Source organism: Chlorocebus sabaeus, chromosome 24 (genome assembly GCF_047675955.1).
Source record: "Chlorocebus sabaeus isolate Y175 chromosome 24, mChlSab1.0.hap1, whole genome shotgun sequence".
Classification (NCBI taxonomy): domain Eukaryota; kingdom Metazoa; phylum Chordata; class Mammalia; order Primates; family Cercopithecidae; genus Chlorocebus; species Chlorocebus sabaeus.
In genome coordinates, this window is record NC_132927.1 from 35,674,534 (window position 1) to 35,690,214 (window position 15,681).

Sequence of the window (15,681 nt, forward strand, 5' to 3'; positions counted from 1 at the left end):
GATCCGTGGAGGAGTCAGCATAAAAACTTGGCCTTTGGGTTTCACTGAGGCTTCCATATACAAATTACCATCAAAGGCAGTATTTTGGTGCTTATTGAAAGGATTTCAATTAGGTTCTTAAATGTAGTAGACCCTGTGTCTTACTACCCATCTTTGAAACTAGCCAAGAACTTCATATTCTTTTGTTTATAAAACTGTTGGGATTTTCTTTTTAAGACTTGAAAATGCTTTGGACTGATTTTTAGATCTTAACATTACCCACTACTTCTCGCCCCTCCTCAGTACAGCCAGAATGTACTATAACTTGGGTTTAAGTGAAACTTGTAACATGCAAAAGGAAAACTGTTGCTATGTTTGTTTATTCTGTAAATACTTTGATTGTACCCCTATGTGCAAAACACTAAATGACATGTGCCATGTCACTTTTCCTCATGAGTTGATTCTTCAGTGAGGAAATAAAGACCCAGACCTCTATTTGCAGTAACTGTTGGCTGTACATGATGGAGGTCACAAAATGCTAAGAGAGCCCAGACCATATCTAGTTAAGCAGATTAGCAAGACTGCCTGAAAGAGATGGCTGGAAATGAGCTTTGAAGTCTGAATGTGGGCCATAGGACCCTCCATGAGCTGGCCCTTGCCTATTTTAGCCTACTTTATTTTCTTGCCCTCATTTTCCAGTAGCCTGAACACTGCCTTCCTGCCCTGTCTTCCTGGGCAACACTTCCCCATCTCCCACAGTCATACAGACCTTGTTGGTAGTCCCAGAATGATCTCTCTTTAGTTTACCGAGGATAAGATATGTGACACTGGCCTGGCTTCCGAGTGGGTTGTAGGCCCAGCTCTGAGGACACATACCAGAGACAAATATTAACAGTTATATTTTAATGAGATAGGTCATGACTCCCATGTCCTAATGTACATCAGCACTGCTGTTGCCTACCTGTGTTGGGTACAATAATTGAGATTAGGTTGGGCACAGTGGCTCACGCCTGTAATCCTAGCACTTTGGGAAGCCAAGGCCGGTGGATCACGAGGTCGGGAGACCGAGACCATCCTGGCTAACATGGTGAAACCCCATCTCTACTAAAAATACAAAAAATTAGCTGGACGTGGCAGCGGGCGCCTGTGGTCCCAGCCACTCGGGAGGCCGAGGCAGGAGAATGGCATGAACCTGGGAGACAGAGGTTGCAGTGAGCCGAGATCACACCACTGTACTCCAGTCTGGGCAACAGAGTGAGACTCTGTCTCAAAAAAAAAAAAAAAAAAAAAAAAAGAATTGAGATTAAGCATGTAAACTTTTATAGCAATTTGACATTGCTGAGATCTTTCAGTTTATAACAGATTGGATGAAAACAACTAGTTCTTTACCACAGATAGTTTGAAAGCTGGTATGTAGATTAACCTAACTTGGATATTTTTGATAGGAACATTTTTGCATACTCATACTCATCTCCGTCTCTAATGTAAGCAGATAATCATATCAATGGGTTTTTAAAATCTCACTTTATTTATTGTGAAAGTAGTATGTCTTCAATATGCCAACTTAGGAAGTGCAGAAGAATCTTTTTGTTTGTTAAAACAAACAAGGTAATCTCTACATTTGTCACAGAACTAACTGCTGCCTGCATTTTATTTATTTTGTCCTTTTTGCCTGCTCATATATGTAAATTTTTTCTCACAAAAATGGGACACTGTATTGTTTATTCTTTACGTGTTTGCATGTCATTAAATATTCTTTTACGAAGGGCTGCTTGGTAGTCTGTTATCTAGTTGTACCATAATTTATTTACCTTTTCTGTATGGTTCTTCATTACAAGCACTTATCCTGTGCCCTTATTTGCTCTTATAGATAATGCTTTGGAAACTGCTGTGAAAACATTTTTGATAATGTCTCTGAATATTTCCTAAGCATACATTTTCAGAAGTAGAAATACTAGGTCAAAATGTGTGACCACTTTAAGACTTTGATAAATTGCCCTTCGGAAATGCAGAACTGAATTTCAGCTATCAGCAGCAGTGGGTGTACTCTCAGGATTGGTACTTTCAGGGTGGGAGGATGTTGCTAGACAAAGGCAAGAGCGAGAAGGAATGAGTGGTCTACTTGGGTGGAAGGTGAGAGGAGTGCAAGATGTTTACAGGGCATCGAAAATGCCTGTTGAGTAACGTGTGGGATATTTTTGAGGAATTAGGAAAGACAAAAGTTGAGCTGAAATCCACTGAAAGCCAATTTAGAATGGTATTGGGGAGCCATTGGCAGATTTTCAGCAGGGAGATGAGAGCCAGAGCTCTGCTCTGAGAAGATGGTGGTATATACAGCACAGTCTGTACCATACCACTCATTCCCTGTATCCTTCATGCTTCTTCCTACCCCATGCCTTTGCTTGTACTCTTCCCTCTGCCTAAAGACCCTGTTTTCCATATTCTGTCAAAACTCCACTCATCCGTCAGGGACCACCCCCAGATTCTTAGGTAATTCCTGCTCAGTTTACATGGCACTTACTGGCATATTACCTTTATTATAACTATCTGGTGAACTACTGTCTCTCACTAGATTATGAGCTTCTAGTGAGTGACCTGTTCATTTCCATATGCTTAGGCGACTACTGTCATTCCTGGTACATAGTAGGTATTAATGCACATTTGCCAAAGGAATCCCAATTATGACATATGTCTCAGTGTGACCTTGCACGAGTACACCCTAGGCCAGAAGACATATGCTTCCAGAGAACAGGACATTGGATGTTTGACTTAGTCTTTGTTTAAGAGCCACTTACAGCATCATTGTGGACTCTGTGATAGACACACTGCTTTTGTCCTTTCCCTCCCTCTCCATCACAGACCCTCCCAGTTCCTAACGGTAGAGACCACTTTCACTTCAAGTCAGCTAAGGACTAGACTGTAGAAGTCTCTGGAAATTATAGTTGTTTATGAGTGCTTTTACTTATTTACATAGTAGTATTAATTACAAAATCAAGAAATTGGCTACACATTTTGGAGTTGGATTATCTGATTTGGAAGATGCCGTAAGTCAATGGGTTGGAGTTTACTTTTAAAACTTAAGAACAAAAAAAAAAATTCAAAGAAGGCATCTGTTTTCTCACTGTCCAGATTTGTTAAATGTTGACAAACTTGACCCTAGTCTTTCTTCTATGTGTATACTTCTATATTTAAGTGTATAAATAATGCATTCACAGCCTTGTTCTATCACCTTCCCTGACCAAGATACGTTTCTCCTCCCCTGCCCTTCCATCTCTTGAAGGACCAATTCTCATCCTACCTTTTTTTTTTTCTTTTAACCTCATCTCTTTTTAAACATTGAAGACTTATAACAGTTATACATCTAAATGTGTCCACTATTCTTGAAAAAGCATGAAAAGAACATTCTTTTTATTGCCTTCTAATCTTAGTCCACTCTCAGAAGAGAGGAATTAGGGATTTGTTGTCTATCCTTTTGGACCATTTGGTGGAAATAAATGTATATGTATGGCTTTTTGTATGACGTTTTTAAAAAGACACAATGGCATCATGCTATGCCTATTGTTCTTCTTTGACGTGGTTTTTTTCAATAGACAGTATCAACTGGAAATCTTTCCAAGGCAATATATACAGTTGTAACTTAAAACATACCGTCTATCATCATTAAAAACATATTTTTGTCGTGAAAATTTGGATTCAAAAGGGTAAAAGTGAAAATAAGTAGTTCTCCAACCCTCTGTTTTTATTTTGAGATCTTCTAGGGGGCAAGGAAGAGAAGGTCATTCTTTCAAGAAGAGTAACAAGAACAAATTAGGTCGGCAGGAAAGGGAATGTGATGTACAAAGAACAGACAGTAGCTCAGTGTAATTAGAGTGTATGTTGTCGGGAGAGTGGCTGGAGTTGTCCTGTTTGCTCAGCAGTTATTGCAGGAAACAGTCAACAAATGAATAGAAGGGTGTGTGTTCTCTGCCCAGGTGGACTCTAAACCCACTCGGTGTTGTTCTTTCTGTGCCCTGCAGGGTGCACACAATGTCGCCAGCACACGGAGCTCTTTCTTGAGTTGGTCTGGGCTTTTAAAAACCATTTTGTCTGTTCCTGTACTCTTAACCAAGTCATATCCTCTTTTTGCAGAGTTTAGTCACATCAAGAAATAGAACAGAATTCAACCATGGCCCCACGAAAGAGAGGTGGACGAGGTATTTCATTCATCTTTTGCTGTTTCCGAAATAATGATCACCCAGAAATCACGTATCGGCTGCGAAACGATAGCAACTTTGCGCTTCAGACCATGGAGCCAGCATTGCCCATGCCCCCTGTGGAGGAGCTGGATGTCATGTTCAGTGAACTGGTGGTGAGTCCTAATTTTCTATCCTGGCATTGGTGGGGAGCCAGGGAAGGAGAAGAGGAGAGGATGTGAATGAGTTGGTTTGGTTTGACACGGACTTTTCCTTTTCAGTGAAATGGCCCCCATTCACCTTTATGTTTTGCACCCTCACGTCAGCACTAAATCTGTGGAGAAGGAAGAGTTAGAAGAGGGTAGTATTACCACATCCAAGTGCTTTGCTGGCGCTTTAAGTGGGTGGAGGGATTTAGACCTTCAGTTCTTCAAATATGTGGCAGTACTGCATCTTAAGTTGCCCTTCTTAATTTGTCTCCATCCCAATCCTTAGTCTATACATGTATGCATATCCTTCGTTTACTTCACACCTATCGGGATTCCCTAGTGCTCCCCTACCCCCACACCGAATATACAGTATTAATGTATTTTTTAAAATAGTCATACTTCCCATCCTGTTGTTGATCCTTTGGTGAAAGACATTATTACTTAAGTACAGCATCGTTATTTAGCCTAGTGATAGGATTAGAATAATAACTGTTGTGGGAATCTTTTTATAGATACTATCATATTTTAGAATCAAGAGTACTGAAATGAAGGATGTATCTAGTGCAGGACCCATTCGTCAAGAGATGTATGTACATTCTCCAGCTTAGCTTTTCAAGCATCAGTTGGTGTTTCTATTCTGTATTTCAGAAGATATTATGGCATAGTTTAAAGGAAGTTAGCATAGGAATTAGGAAGACTTCGGTTCAAATCACTGCTCTGACTTTATTTTCATAATTGTAAAAAATCATGTTATTTTTCTGATCCTGTTTTCTGAAGGAAGAAAACATCATCTTCTAGGTTTGATATAAGGTTTCAGTGAGAACAGTACACACTGGGAGTGGCCCAGTGCCTGGCCTTTAAACTTGCTTAATAAATGTTACATGAATACTGTATCCTGCCTTGATCACCACTGGCATTTTGTAATGGAGTTAGTTCTTCTTTCTTTCTTTTCTTCAACTTTTATTTTAAGTTCTGGGGTACATGTGCAGGATGTGCAGGTTTGTTACACAGGTGAACATGTGCCATGGTGGTTTGCTGCACAGATCATCCATCCTGTCACCTAGGTATTAAGCCCGCTATCCATTAGCTGTTCTTCCTGATACTCTCCCCACTCCACCATCCTCCTGCCCCCTGCCACATGCCCCAGTGTGTGTTGTCCCCCTATGTGTCCATGTGTTCTCACCATTCAGCTCCCACTTATTAGTGAGAACATGTGGTGTTTGGTGTTCTGTTCATGCATTAGTTTGCTGAGGATAACAGCTTCCAGTTCCATCCATGTTCCTGTAAAGGATGTGATCTCATTTGTAATGGAGTTAGTTCGAAACGGACCATTTATATTGTTCAACAGACACTAGAGAATACTATTCATTTTGCATGATTCTTTGGTCAAGAACATACTGTAGGCTGCTTTAGTGTTCTCCTTGGGTAATATCTGAACTGACCATGTCACTCCAACTCTTACAACCAGAATTCACTTATAAAGCAGAAAGATAAACCAATATGAGATTGGTTATGAAGCTGATGTTTGATTTCTGGTCTGCATGGAGCGATGGGCCTATTGCCAACCAGAGTTGGTCGGGAAAAAGAAAAGATGACTCCTACCAGTGTACTTGCATTTTATGATCTTGAATATTTTCCATGTTTAAGGAATCTCTCCCTTCTCTGAATCTCCACTGCATGAATAATTCTGTTGCAGGTGTGAACAAGGAAGTTTGAAATAGAAAGCCAGAACCTGCCCCCCCAAAGATCTGACAGTAGTAAAAGGAGATCCATTATGAAGAAGATATGATGGCACCAAAAGAATAATCACAAATTACCTGGGTGTGTAATATGTGTTGTGTGGTGTAAGTCAAGGAGGTGAGGAAGGTGGTTAGGGAAGACTTTCTGGAGGAAGTGAGCTGTCAGCAGGAATTGAAGGTGAGAAGAAAAGTTGGGGGGATTCATGTTAATGACTGTCTCAGTCATCTTAAACTAGGTTATGCTGTGATAGCAAAACCCCAGTGGTTACAACAGCAGAGGCTTATTGCTTGCTGTGCTGTGTGTCCACTGTGGGTCTGCTGTAGTTTTGCTCCTTCCTGTTTTCTGTCCAATACCCAGGCAGGGTAGAAGAGGAAAGGCAAACCTGGCAAACCACTCATAGGCTCTGAGCTTATGCTTGGAAATAACAGATGTCACTTGTGCCCACATTTCACTGGCCAGTGCAGATCACATGGCCACATCTGAGTTTGCATGTGAGGAGGCATCATTCTTCTGTAGAGACTGGCACCACAAGTCATGTGGCCAAGCCTGAGGTCATGGGGCAGGCAGATGACACACAGTCCTCTTCTAGGGAGGGCAGTGAATCATCTACCAAGATAGCAATCAAGAAGGGCAATAATGATGCACTGACAGGCAGGGTTTTATTTCCCACTTAAAATGTTTTAAAACTGAAAGTCTCTGGTTCAAGTTGGTGTTTGGATTAAAAAAAGGGAAAAAAAAGTCAACCAAAGGACGTAGGTGTTGCTGATAGCTAACGACTGCCCTCAGTGGTAGTGGAGCTGGTAGGCAGAGCTGGCATCCTCAAAGCATTCCAGGTCTACAGTCCTTTCAGTCATATTCTGTCAGTCTCCCAAAATGAGAGCGAGGAGCCCATGTGGTGGCAGCTTCATGTACATCTTGAAGACAGCTCATTGTTCTGTGTTCATAAGGGAGAAAATTCCACTCTCTGCCTTATTGATGTCTCTATTCTGTGTGAAAATTGCCTACAGCTGCTAGTTGTGAGAAAGCCAATTCCAAACCAGAACTTTAAGCTGAAACCATTGGAAAACAAATTATCTTGAGGTTTGTATCTGTCCTGGTGAGTGAAGGATGAATTTTTGTCTACTCTTGACTTCAGGGACTAAGACCACAAATCTATCCAATTGTCAGGGGTGGCCTGGCCAGGAGAGGTAGGCTCAAAGCTGCAGCAAGCCTCTGCCCCAGGTTCTCTTGAGTAGTAGCTGAAGCAGTTCTGCCTCTGGTCTGGTACAGCAGAGGGAGGCCACATGTGGTGGTGGACAGTGCCCGGACTCTGGAGTCAAACACTTTCCCCAAATGCCCACTCTGTAGCCTAGGAAATCTTTTAAGATGATTTCTGTTTGAATTTTAATTGTTTACTTACCTATAAAATGGAGATAATACCATCTTGCTGTTAGGGTTGGTGTAGAGGTGAAAGAAGATAACCTTTAAAAAGTCTGGAACCTAATAAGTGCTTTACACCCCACAGACTAATACTGCAAGAGGGATGAGAGAGAATTCTAGTGTCTTCTAGACACAACACTCTAAGCAAATATTTCAGCTTCTTCTTTTCTTGAAAGTAAATCTGCCCTGGTGTGAGCGGGCCAATGTGGATCTAACCTATCTGTTAGAAAGCATGTCATCAGAGTTGGTTGTTGTAAGCTAGTTTCCTTTGCCTCATCTGATGAGTCACTCATTTGATGTTTTTAAAAGTGATACCAAGTAGAGTTCTTTCAGAATTGCTTACTGAAACCGTATCACCTCATTAATAAAGCAAGCCTCAATAGGAGGTCAGCTGTATGAATCTTTGAAGAAGGTGGGCAGCATGGAGCACCTTGTTCTGTAGTAGGCTCCCTGCTGTAGCCAGGGGAATCAGAATTAGTCCTACCTCAGGACTTAGCATTGTCTTCCTAGTCTCATCCTGCTTAACTTAAAAAAACAAAACAAAACAGGTTTATTGAGAAATAATTCACTTATGTAAAGTGTGCAATTCAGTGGCTTTCAGCATATTAATAGAATTGTGCATCCATTGCCAAAATCACTTTTAGCAATCACCCTAGCATGTAACCTTGAAATCCATAAATCATCACTCCTCATTCATGCCTAATCCCAGCATCCCCTAACAAACATTAATCTTCTTTGTGTCTCTGAGAATTTGCCCACTCTGGATAGCTCATATAAATGGAATTATACAATATGTGGTCCTCTGTGACTTGCTTCTTTGACTTCACGTAGTGTTTTCAAGATTCACCTTATAGCATGTACCAGTACCTCATTCCTTTTACTTGTCTAATAACATTCCATTATGTGGATATACCACTTTTTTTTTTTTTTTTTTGAGACAGAGTCTCATTCTGTTACCCAGTCTGGAGTGCAGTGGTGCAATCTCAGCTCACTGCAACCTCCACTTCCTGGGTTCAAGCAATTCTTTTGCATCAGCCTCCCAAGTAGCCGGGATTACAAGCATGCACCACTGCGCCCAGCTATTTTTGCATTTTTTTTAGGAGATGGGGTTTCATCATGTTGGTCAGGCTGGTCTCGAACTCCTGACCTCGTGATCCGCCCGCTTCAGCCTCCCAAAGTGCTGGGATGACTGGTGTGAGCCACCGCGCCTGGCCCCTACCACATTTTTTATATCCATTCATCATTGATGGACATTTGGGCTGTTGCCAATTTTTGGCCCTTGTGAATAAAGCTACTATAAATATCCATATGTAAGTTTTTGCATAGATACATGTTTTAATTCTTGTGAGTATATATGTAGGAGCGGGATTAACTGGGTCATATGGTAACACTGTGTTGAACTTTTGAGAAACTTTCAGACTGTTTCAAAGGGACTGCACCATTTTACATCTCCACCAGCAATGTATGCGGGTTCCAGTTTCTCCAGATCTTTGCCAACACTTGTTCTTATTCACCCCCTACCAACTGATAAGCCAACTGCTTTTAAAGCTGTTCTGTAGCTCCTAAAGAACTGAGGACAAAATAACTCAGGAATTGTGTGTGTGAGAGTTGTCAAATAGAATTAAAGTCTCCCTGCTCACAGTTTTTAAGTTATTTGGGATATTTACAAATAAAACTAAGAGTCTGTTTAATCTCTGCTAACCATACATTTTATACCTTTTGAGAATCAATTCTTTTTTACTTTTTCCTCTCCCTCTCACCTCTACCTCCTCCCCTCTCCCAGTCCTCCTCTTTGCTCTCTGCCTCAGTCAAAATAAAGAAATATAACCAGTATGAGGTTTAACACTCACCTATTAAAATAAGATTCAGTGATATTCTTTTCTACAGATTTTTAAAGGTCTTAAATTATCTCAAGCAACCTATCCGAAGAGTCGTAAGTGTGACAACTCTATAAATCATCCTTATTCAAGTAACTTTTTTCATCTCAATATTAGCAATAGACCATTTACCTTGGAGTGAACAGAAGAATGAGTCATTAGTCGACTGATGGTTTATTTTGATGTGTGCATCAAAATTAAGAGACAGTTAAGAGACTGTCTCTGCTGATCCTGAGGTAACTGGTGAGCAAAAGACACATGGTCCTATCCTTGATGTTGTAGAGCTGAAGGTCTAGCAGAAGAGAAAGGCAGCTAAATGTGCAATCTTTTCAAAGTGATCAAGTGCTATGGGAGTGCTGCTCAAGCAGTACATTTTGTCTGGGAGGAAGCTTTATTCCCTTGCTGGGGAAGGAGGGTGCTGTTGACTCACACCTACCCCCATGATTACCTAACCCAGTGTGAAGAGTCTTGGAAGGCTTCCTGGGGAAAGTGACTTAATGTGAGGTGTGAAAAACAAGAAGGAATCATTCAGGCACAGAGGAAAGAAAAGAGTGTTACAGACAGTGAGAACAGCATGTGTAAGTGCTAGAGAGTGAGAGAAGGCATGGAAGGCTCAGGTAACTGAAAGAAGTTCAGTTTGGATGGCACATAAAAAACAGGAAGCTACAGGGTTTGGAGATTCTGAGAGACAAGCCTGGGAAAGGTGTGTTGGGGATGATTATATTGTTGACTTAAACATATATATCAAATTCTTCCTGGAACCAGAGAAAAATGCCTCTGTTTGCTTACAGATTTTTTCAGTGAACCAAATATAATGAGGTACATCAAAATATTTTGCTGTCTGGTTAAATTTACAAAAATAACCATGGTTCTGTTTGGTATTTGTGAGGTGTTGGTAAGTTTAATGATAGGTGTCATGTATCCCTGGGTAGATTCTTATCTTAATCCATTTTATGTTGCTATAAAGAGAATACCTCAGGCTGGGTAATTTATAAAGAAAAAAAATTATGACTCATGGTTCTCATGGTTAGAAGGCTCAAGATTGAGCATCTGCATCTGGTGAGGGCCTCAGCCTGTTTCCACTCATGGTGGAGGCGAAGAAGAGCCTGCATGTGCAGATATCAGGTGGCCAGAGAAGCAATGGGGGTGGGGTAGCAGGTGCTAGGCTCCTTTTAACAACTAGCTCTCCAGGGAATTAATGGAGCTAGAACTCAGTAACCCTGAGGGAGGAAATTAATCTATTCATGAAGGATCCTCTCCCATGACCCAAACACTTCCCATTAGGCCCCACTTCCAACATTGGGGATCAGATTTCAATATGAGATTTGGAGGGGAACAAACATCCAAACCATAGCAATTCTGAATATGTTTTCCTTTGAGCTCAATAGTTGACGTGAGGTGCCTCTTTGTTACAACACGCACCTCCTTTGGCTACTTTAATTTTGAAGTAGAAAAGGACAAAGAGAATTACCAGGAGTCCCCCTGCAATAGACTTCTGCATACCCCAAGAATAAGGGTTTCCTACAGAATATTTCATAGCAACAGTAGTATTGGAATTGGGGTGTCTTTCTCACAGTTTGTTTCTGTGACCCTCAGCTTTTTTAATGAGTGAAACATGCAAAATGTCCAACTGCTTTTCCTGTGTGAGATTTTAGGTAAGAAATCCAGGTTTAAAACAAGTCTGGTTATTATTCTTGAAGTGTATTGTAGTCAGTCTCACCTCTTACAACACACATATTTGGAATCCATTTCATAGTTTTAGAGGAGAGCTTTCATTTCTAATAGACTACATCACTGTAAATTTATGGCTAGTTGGAAATAATATGCAGTATGAACCCAAGTTTTTCTAAGCCTGAAATGTTTCCAATTCCATTTTATACTATTTTCTGGTTAATCTGCCTTCTTTCAAATCCAATTCTTAGACTTCCATTTATTAGGCCAGTGGGTCTGATGTTTGAGGATAATAGAGTGCTGTGCCTTCCAGGAAATGTAAAATATTTTAAACTTGTTGTGAAATTCATCACTGGTCACAAAACCACCATTTATACTACCAAGAAAATTTAAAAGGAAAACTGAAATCGCAATGAGAAGGTAGTGATGGTGGATACTGTAGGATGATGATAAGATGTGTTCCATCAAAATATAATCATAAATATAATTACTATAGGCCTATGTTATTAAGTACTGAGGACATTCTCAGGATTAGTCATCAGCATAGAATTTGAGAAATGAAGATAGTAGAAATGAAAGAATTTAGATGATATTATCAGATTTAGATAAATTCACAGTCAAGGTAAGTTGTGCCAAATGAATTCACTTGGGAGCCTACATCAGTAATCTTTTCATTTTTCATATATTCTGAAGTCACTTTGGTATGAAAGGAGCTACAGGAACCCAAGTTAGTCCTAAGGATTTACCAGGGTACACATTTTGTTCTTCTACCAGCCTTGTGAATTGTTACTCCTTTTCTCAGGCTGTCAGCATAATTTCTGTTATGACTGAGGCTTATTTTAAGCTCTCTTAAATAATAAAGTACTTCTATTGTTACCAAAATCAATGAAAATTTCAACATTTTTTATCTTTTTATTTTTAAAACTTGCCTTATATGTGAAGACCATGACTAACAATAGAAAGTAACCTATAGGAGCTATTCAGTTCCCAGTCCCCAAGAAAGATGAAAAAAATTGCATGGTAGGAACATTCCATTTTAAACTGATAGAAGGAAAAAGAAATTGGTTGTAAAGAGTCATAGTTTTAATCTATTGTTTCTTTATTAGAGTGTAAAGGATGGCTCTGTAATTATGCAGAGAAAATCTGACCATATAAGACTTCAAAGATATATGTCTACAATAGCGTCAAAGTATTCAGTTATCTGGAAGCCAAAATTCAGAATCTAATGAGGGAATTGATATTAAAATTGTTCTGTTTCCATGAGATTAAAAGTTGATTTTATTTGACAAACCTATAAAGCTTAAAAAGAGAAAATTTTTGTTTAGCTAAAGGAAATAATCAGTTGACAGAGAATTAAAATATATTGGCCGGGTGCAGTGACTCGGGGGGTACAGTGACTGGCGGGGCACAGTGGCTCACACCTGTAATCCCAGCACTTTGGGAGACTGAGGCAGGCAGATCACTTGAGGCCAGGAGTTCGAGACCAGCCTGGCCAACATGGTGAAACCCCATCTTTACTGTTAATAAAATTAGCCAGACATGGTGGCGCATGCTTGTAACCCCAGCTACTCAGGAGGCTGAGGCATGAGAATTGTTTGAACCTTGGGAGTCGGAGGTTGCAGTGATCCGAGATTGGGCCACTGCACTCCAGCCTGGGCAGCAGAGCAAGACTGCCTCAAAAAAAAAAAAAAATATATATATATATATGTATGTATATACACACACACACATATATATGTATGTATATATGTATATGTGTGTGTATATATGTATGTATATATGTAGAAGAGAGAGAGGGAGGGAGGGAGAGAGATCTTCCTTTGACAGTGGGGCATTTCTTGGTGACTTTGGTTCCATAGGAAAATGCTCAGAATAGTATGAAGATATGCTGTATGTCACAAACAGAAGTTGGAATGTAGATATGGGCTTAAATGTGTACAGTGCTAAAATTCCTATGGAGTAAATGTGAACTGCTGCCAAGATACAGTCAATTTAAAGGTGATGGAAAATGATCTCATATCTAGGACTTGATCAGTTATTTTGGCCCTGAGAACAACTGATGGTTTATGATATAGGCTGATGTTGACATAAGTGGTTTTGCTTGCTGATATCTGCTGTACTTCTGAATAGAACATTGCTTTGTTCGTAAAACAGTAGGGTTGGCAGTAGACTCTCATTTCAGTGGCATTATACGTTTCTTTGTACTGGTTGAAGTCCTCTCTGCTTAGAGACAGTAAGATGGTCAAAATGATTTCTTAAGTTTCCTTCTAATCCTCTGATTCATTAAACACATCCACTAAAGCTTAAGGTACAACCTTAAAACCATTTTATTCCTTCTAATTCTAAATTTATATTTTATCTTACCAAGATCATTCCAAATATCCTTTCCCACAAGCTGTTAAATTTGGACTTCGACTTCATATTATTTTGTTACCATTTCAATTATTTATTTATGGATGCTTCTTCTATCTTAATATTAGATCAAGGAGACTGAAGTGAGTGGGCATGAAGAGATGGAGGAAAGAAACATGAAAACGTTGTATTTAAATAGAAATACGGTACTATAAAACCATCTCTGAATTAATAATGCTGTTGACAAAATGGCTATGGATCCTCTTGGTCCTGATGATTTTCATTAAAATGAATCCCAAAGAGACCCTGAATAGTATGGACCTACTTAGCTTTTGGCTACAATTTAAAATCTGACTATTTAACTTAGTCCTTATACTACCATGTGCAAATTATACAAAGTTGATATAGTATACTGACATTCTCATTCTCTATATGTCCTCATATAAGCCAATATAAGTGTCAAAAGGCTGAAAGAATAATTTGATCTTCACAAGTAGTGTGGTTTAGGTAAGCTTTTAAACGTAATTTTAAAAATGTGTTTCAGTAATGGCTAGAAGGATCTGGTAGTTTGTGCAATTAACTGTACATAAGAATATATCTTGATGCTCTGGGAATTATCTAGTCACCATCGTTTGCTCTCAGAAAACACATGTGACATGGCCTTTGGGAGGTAATTGCTCAATACCATGGATGGTGTTTTTCAGGTCTGAACTGTCCTTGAATATTTTTACTCGCTGTGTCTGGAATCCTCCCCACCCCAACCTTCAATTCCCAGAATTCTTCTGGAATTTCAAGCTGTTCTTGGTTCATGTTACAAGAGCTCATTGACCAGCTATATCTTTTAGTTATGATTTTCTGGCTTATGGGTGAAGAACTAGAAGTTTTGTTCCTTGGCAAACCAGATTCCTAAAAAAGTTGCAATATTTTTTCTTGTGTTCAGTTTTAAATGAATTTGTTGGCAAGATCTGAAAGCTGCTAGCTGTTTATTTCATTACTCAGTGCAATATTTAAGAACTAAATTAAACCAATAACTGAAAACTCAGAATATATATATGACATGTATATATATATATTTGATATATATATTTATGTTATATATATAATATGTATATGACTTGTTTTCAGGAAAAATGGGCATTTCTTGGATTAGAAGGAAAAGTCAGAATTTTTTGCCATCTTTTCAACAATCAGATAGTTTTTTTTTTTATATGAATAACTCATTGTATTAATCCACTATATATATGCACCTTTGCACCTTCAGAGAGCAGAATGGATTGGGTGTTATATCTGACTTTTTCATGCTCAGGATCCTGGGGACCTAGGGCAGTGCTTGGTTCAGAGTAGGTGCTCAATGAATGTTTTGGGCCTGAATGAATGGACGCATAACTAATTATGGAAACATAACACATGAGATGCACAATAAGTATTTGAGTGAATGTATGCATGCATGCATGAATTAATAACTGCTAAATCCTGCAGCAGTTGGGTTTGTATTTTAATATTCTCATAGTGGTGATAAGTTTGGGCTGGTGTTATACTCTGCCTGCACCCTATCCACCTGCTGTCATCCTGTTTTACACTTCCTCCTCATTAAAATGTTAGTTACAATGGGGACACCAAAGTGGCTGGCATGAAAGTTAGCAGATTAAAAGGATAAGGATGATAATGTTTAAGAAACATTCTTTCTCTTTAAAAGTCTCTCTACTGTATATTACGTGGTAAAATAAATAGCTCCAATGTGGGAAGACTTCTTGTGCTAGATTGTCTTTTGACTCAATTAAAGCTTTAAAGTGTCAGATGAGCAGCCAAACAAGCCTCTTGAGGGTGTGGGAGGGCCCTGGGCCGGCAAGAGCAGTGTTGGTGCTATCAAAGGAGGTGGCCATGTGTGGAACTTGGCTTCATGGCTGGTTGCCCACAGGGACTTAGGGTACCTTTCTTGTCTGTCACTCACTTTACAGCTGGTACTATATCCCCAGAGATGAAGTACTTCCATTCAATTAGGAAAACACTGCTTAGAAATTCTCTCTTTCAGGAACAACAGACACTGGGGCCCATCAGAGGGTCGAGGGTAGGAGGAGGGAGAGGATCAGAAAAAATAACTATGGGTACTAGGTTTAATAGCTGGGTGATGAAATAATCTGCACAGCAAACCCCTGTAACACAAGTTTACCTATACAACAAACCTGCATATGTACCCCTGAACTTAAAAGTTTTAAAAAAATTTAGTAAGACTTGTCAACTGAAGTTGTACTAGATTATAAG

At 39.5% G+C, this 15,681-nt stretch overlaps 1 protein-coding gene across 1 annotated transcript in view; it reads left to right on the top strand.

Annotated features, from left to right (window-relative positions):
• The window catches only part of DAAM1 (dishevelled associated activator of morphogenesis 1), a 181,028-nt gene that overhangs the window by 68,194 nt on the left and 97,153 nt on the right, over nucleotides 1-15,681 (top strand). The window contains 1 exon segment of the mRNA XM_007986822.3: nucleotides 4,108-4,327. Coding sequence (XP_007985013.2) covers nucleotides 4,145-4,327 — 183 coding nt within the window. The 5' untranslated portion in view covers nucleotides 4,108-4,144.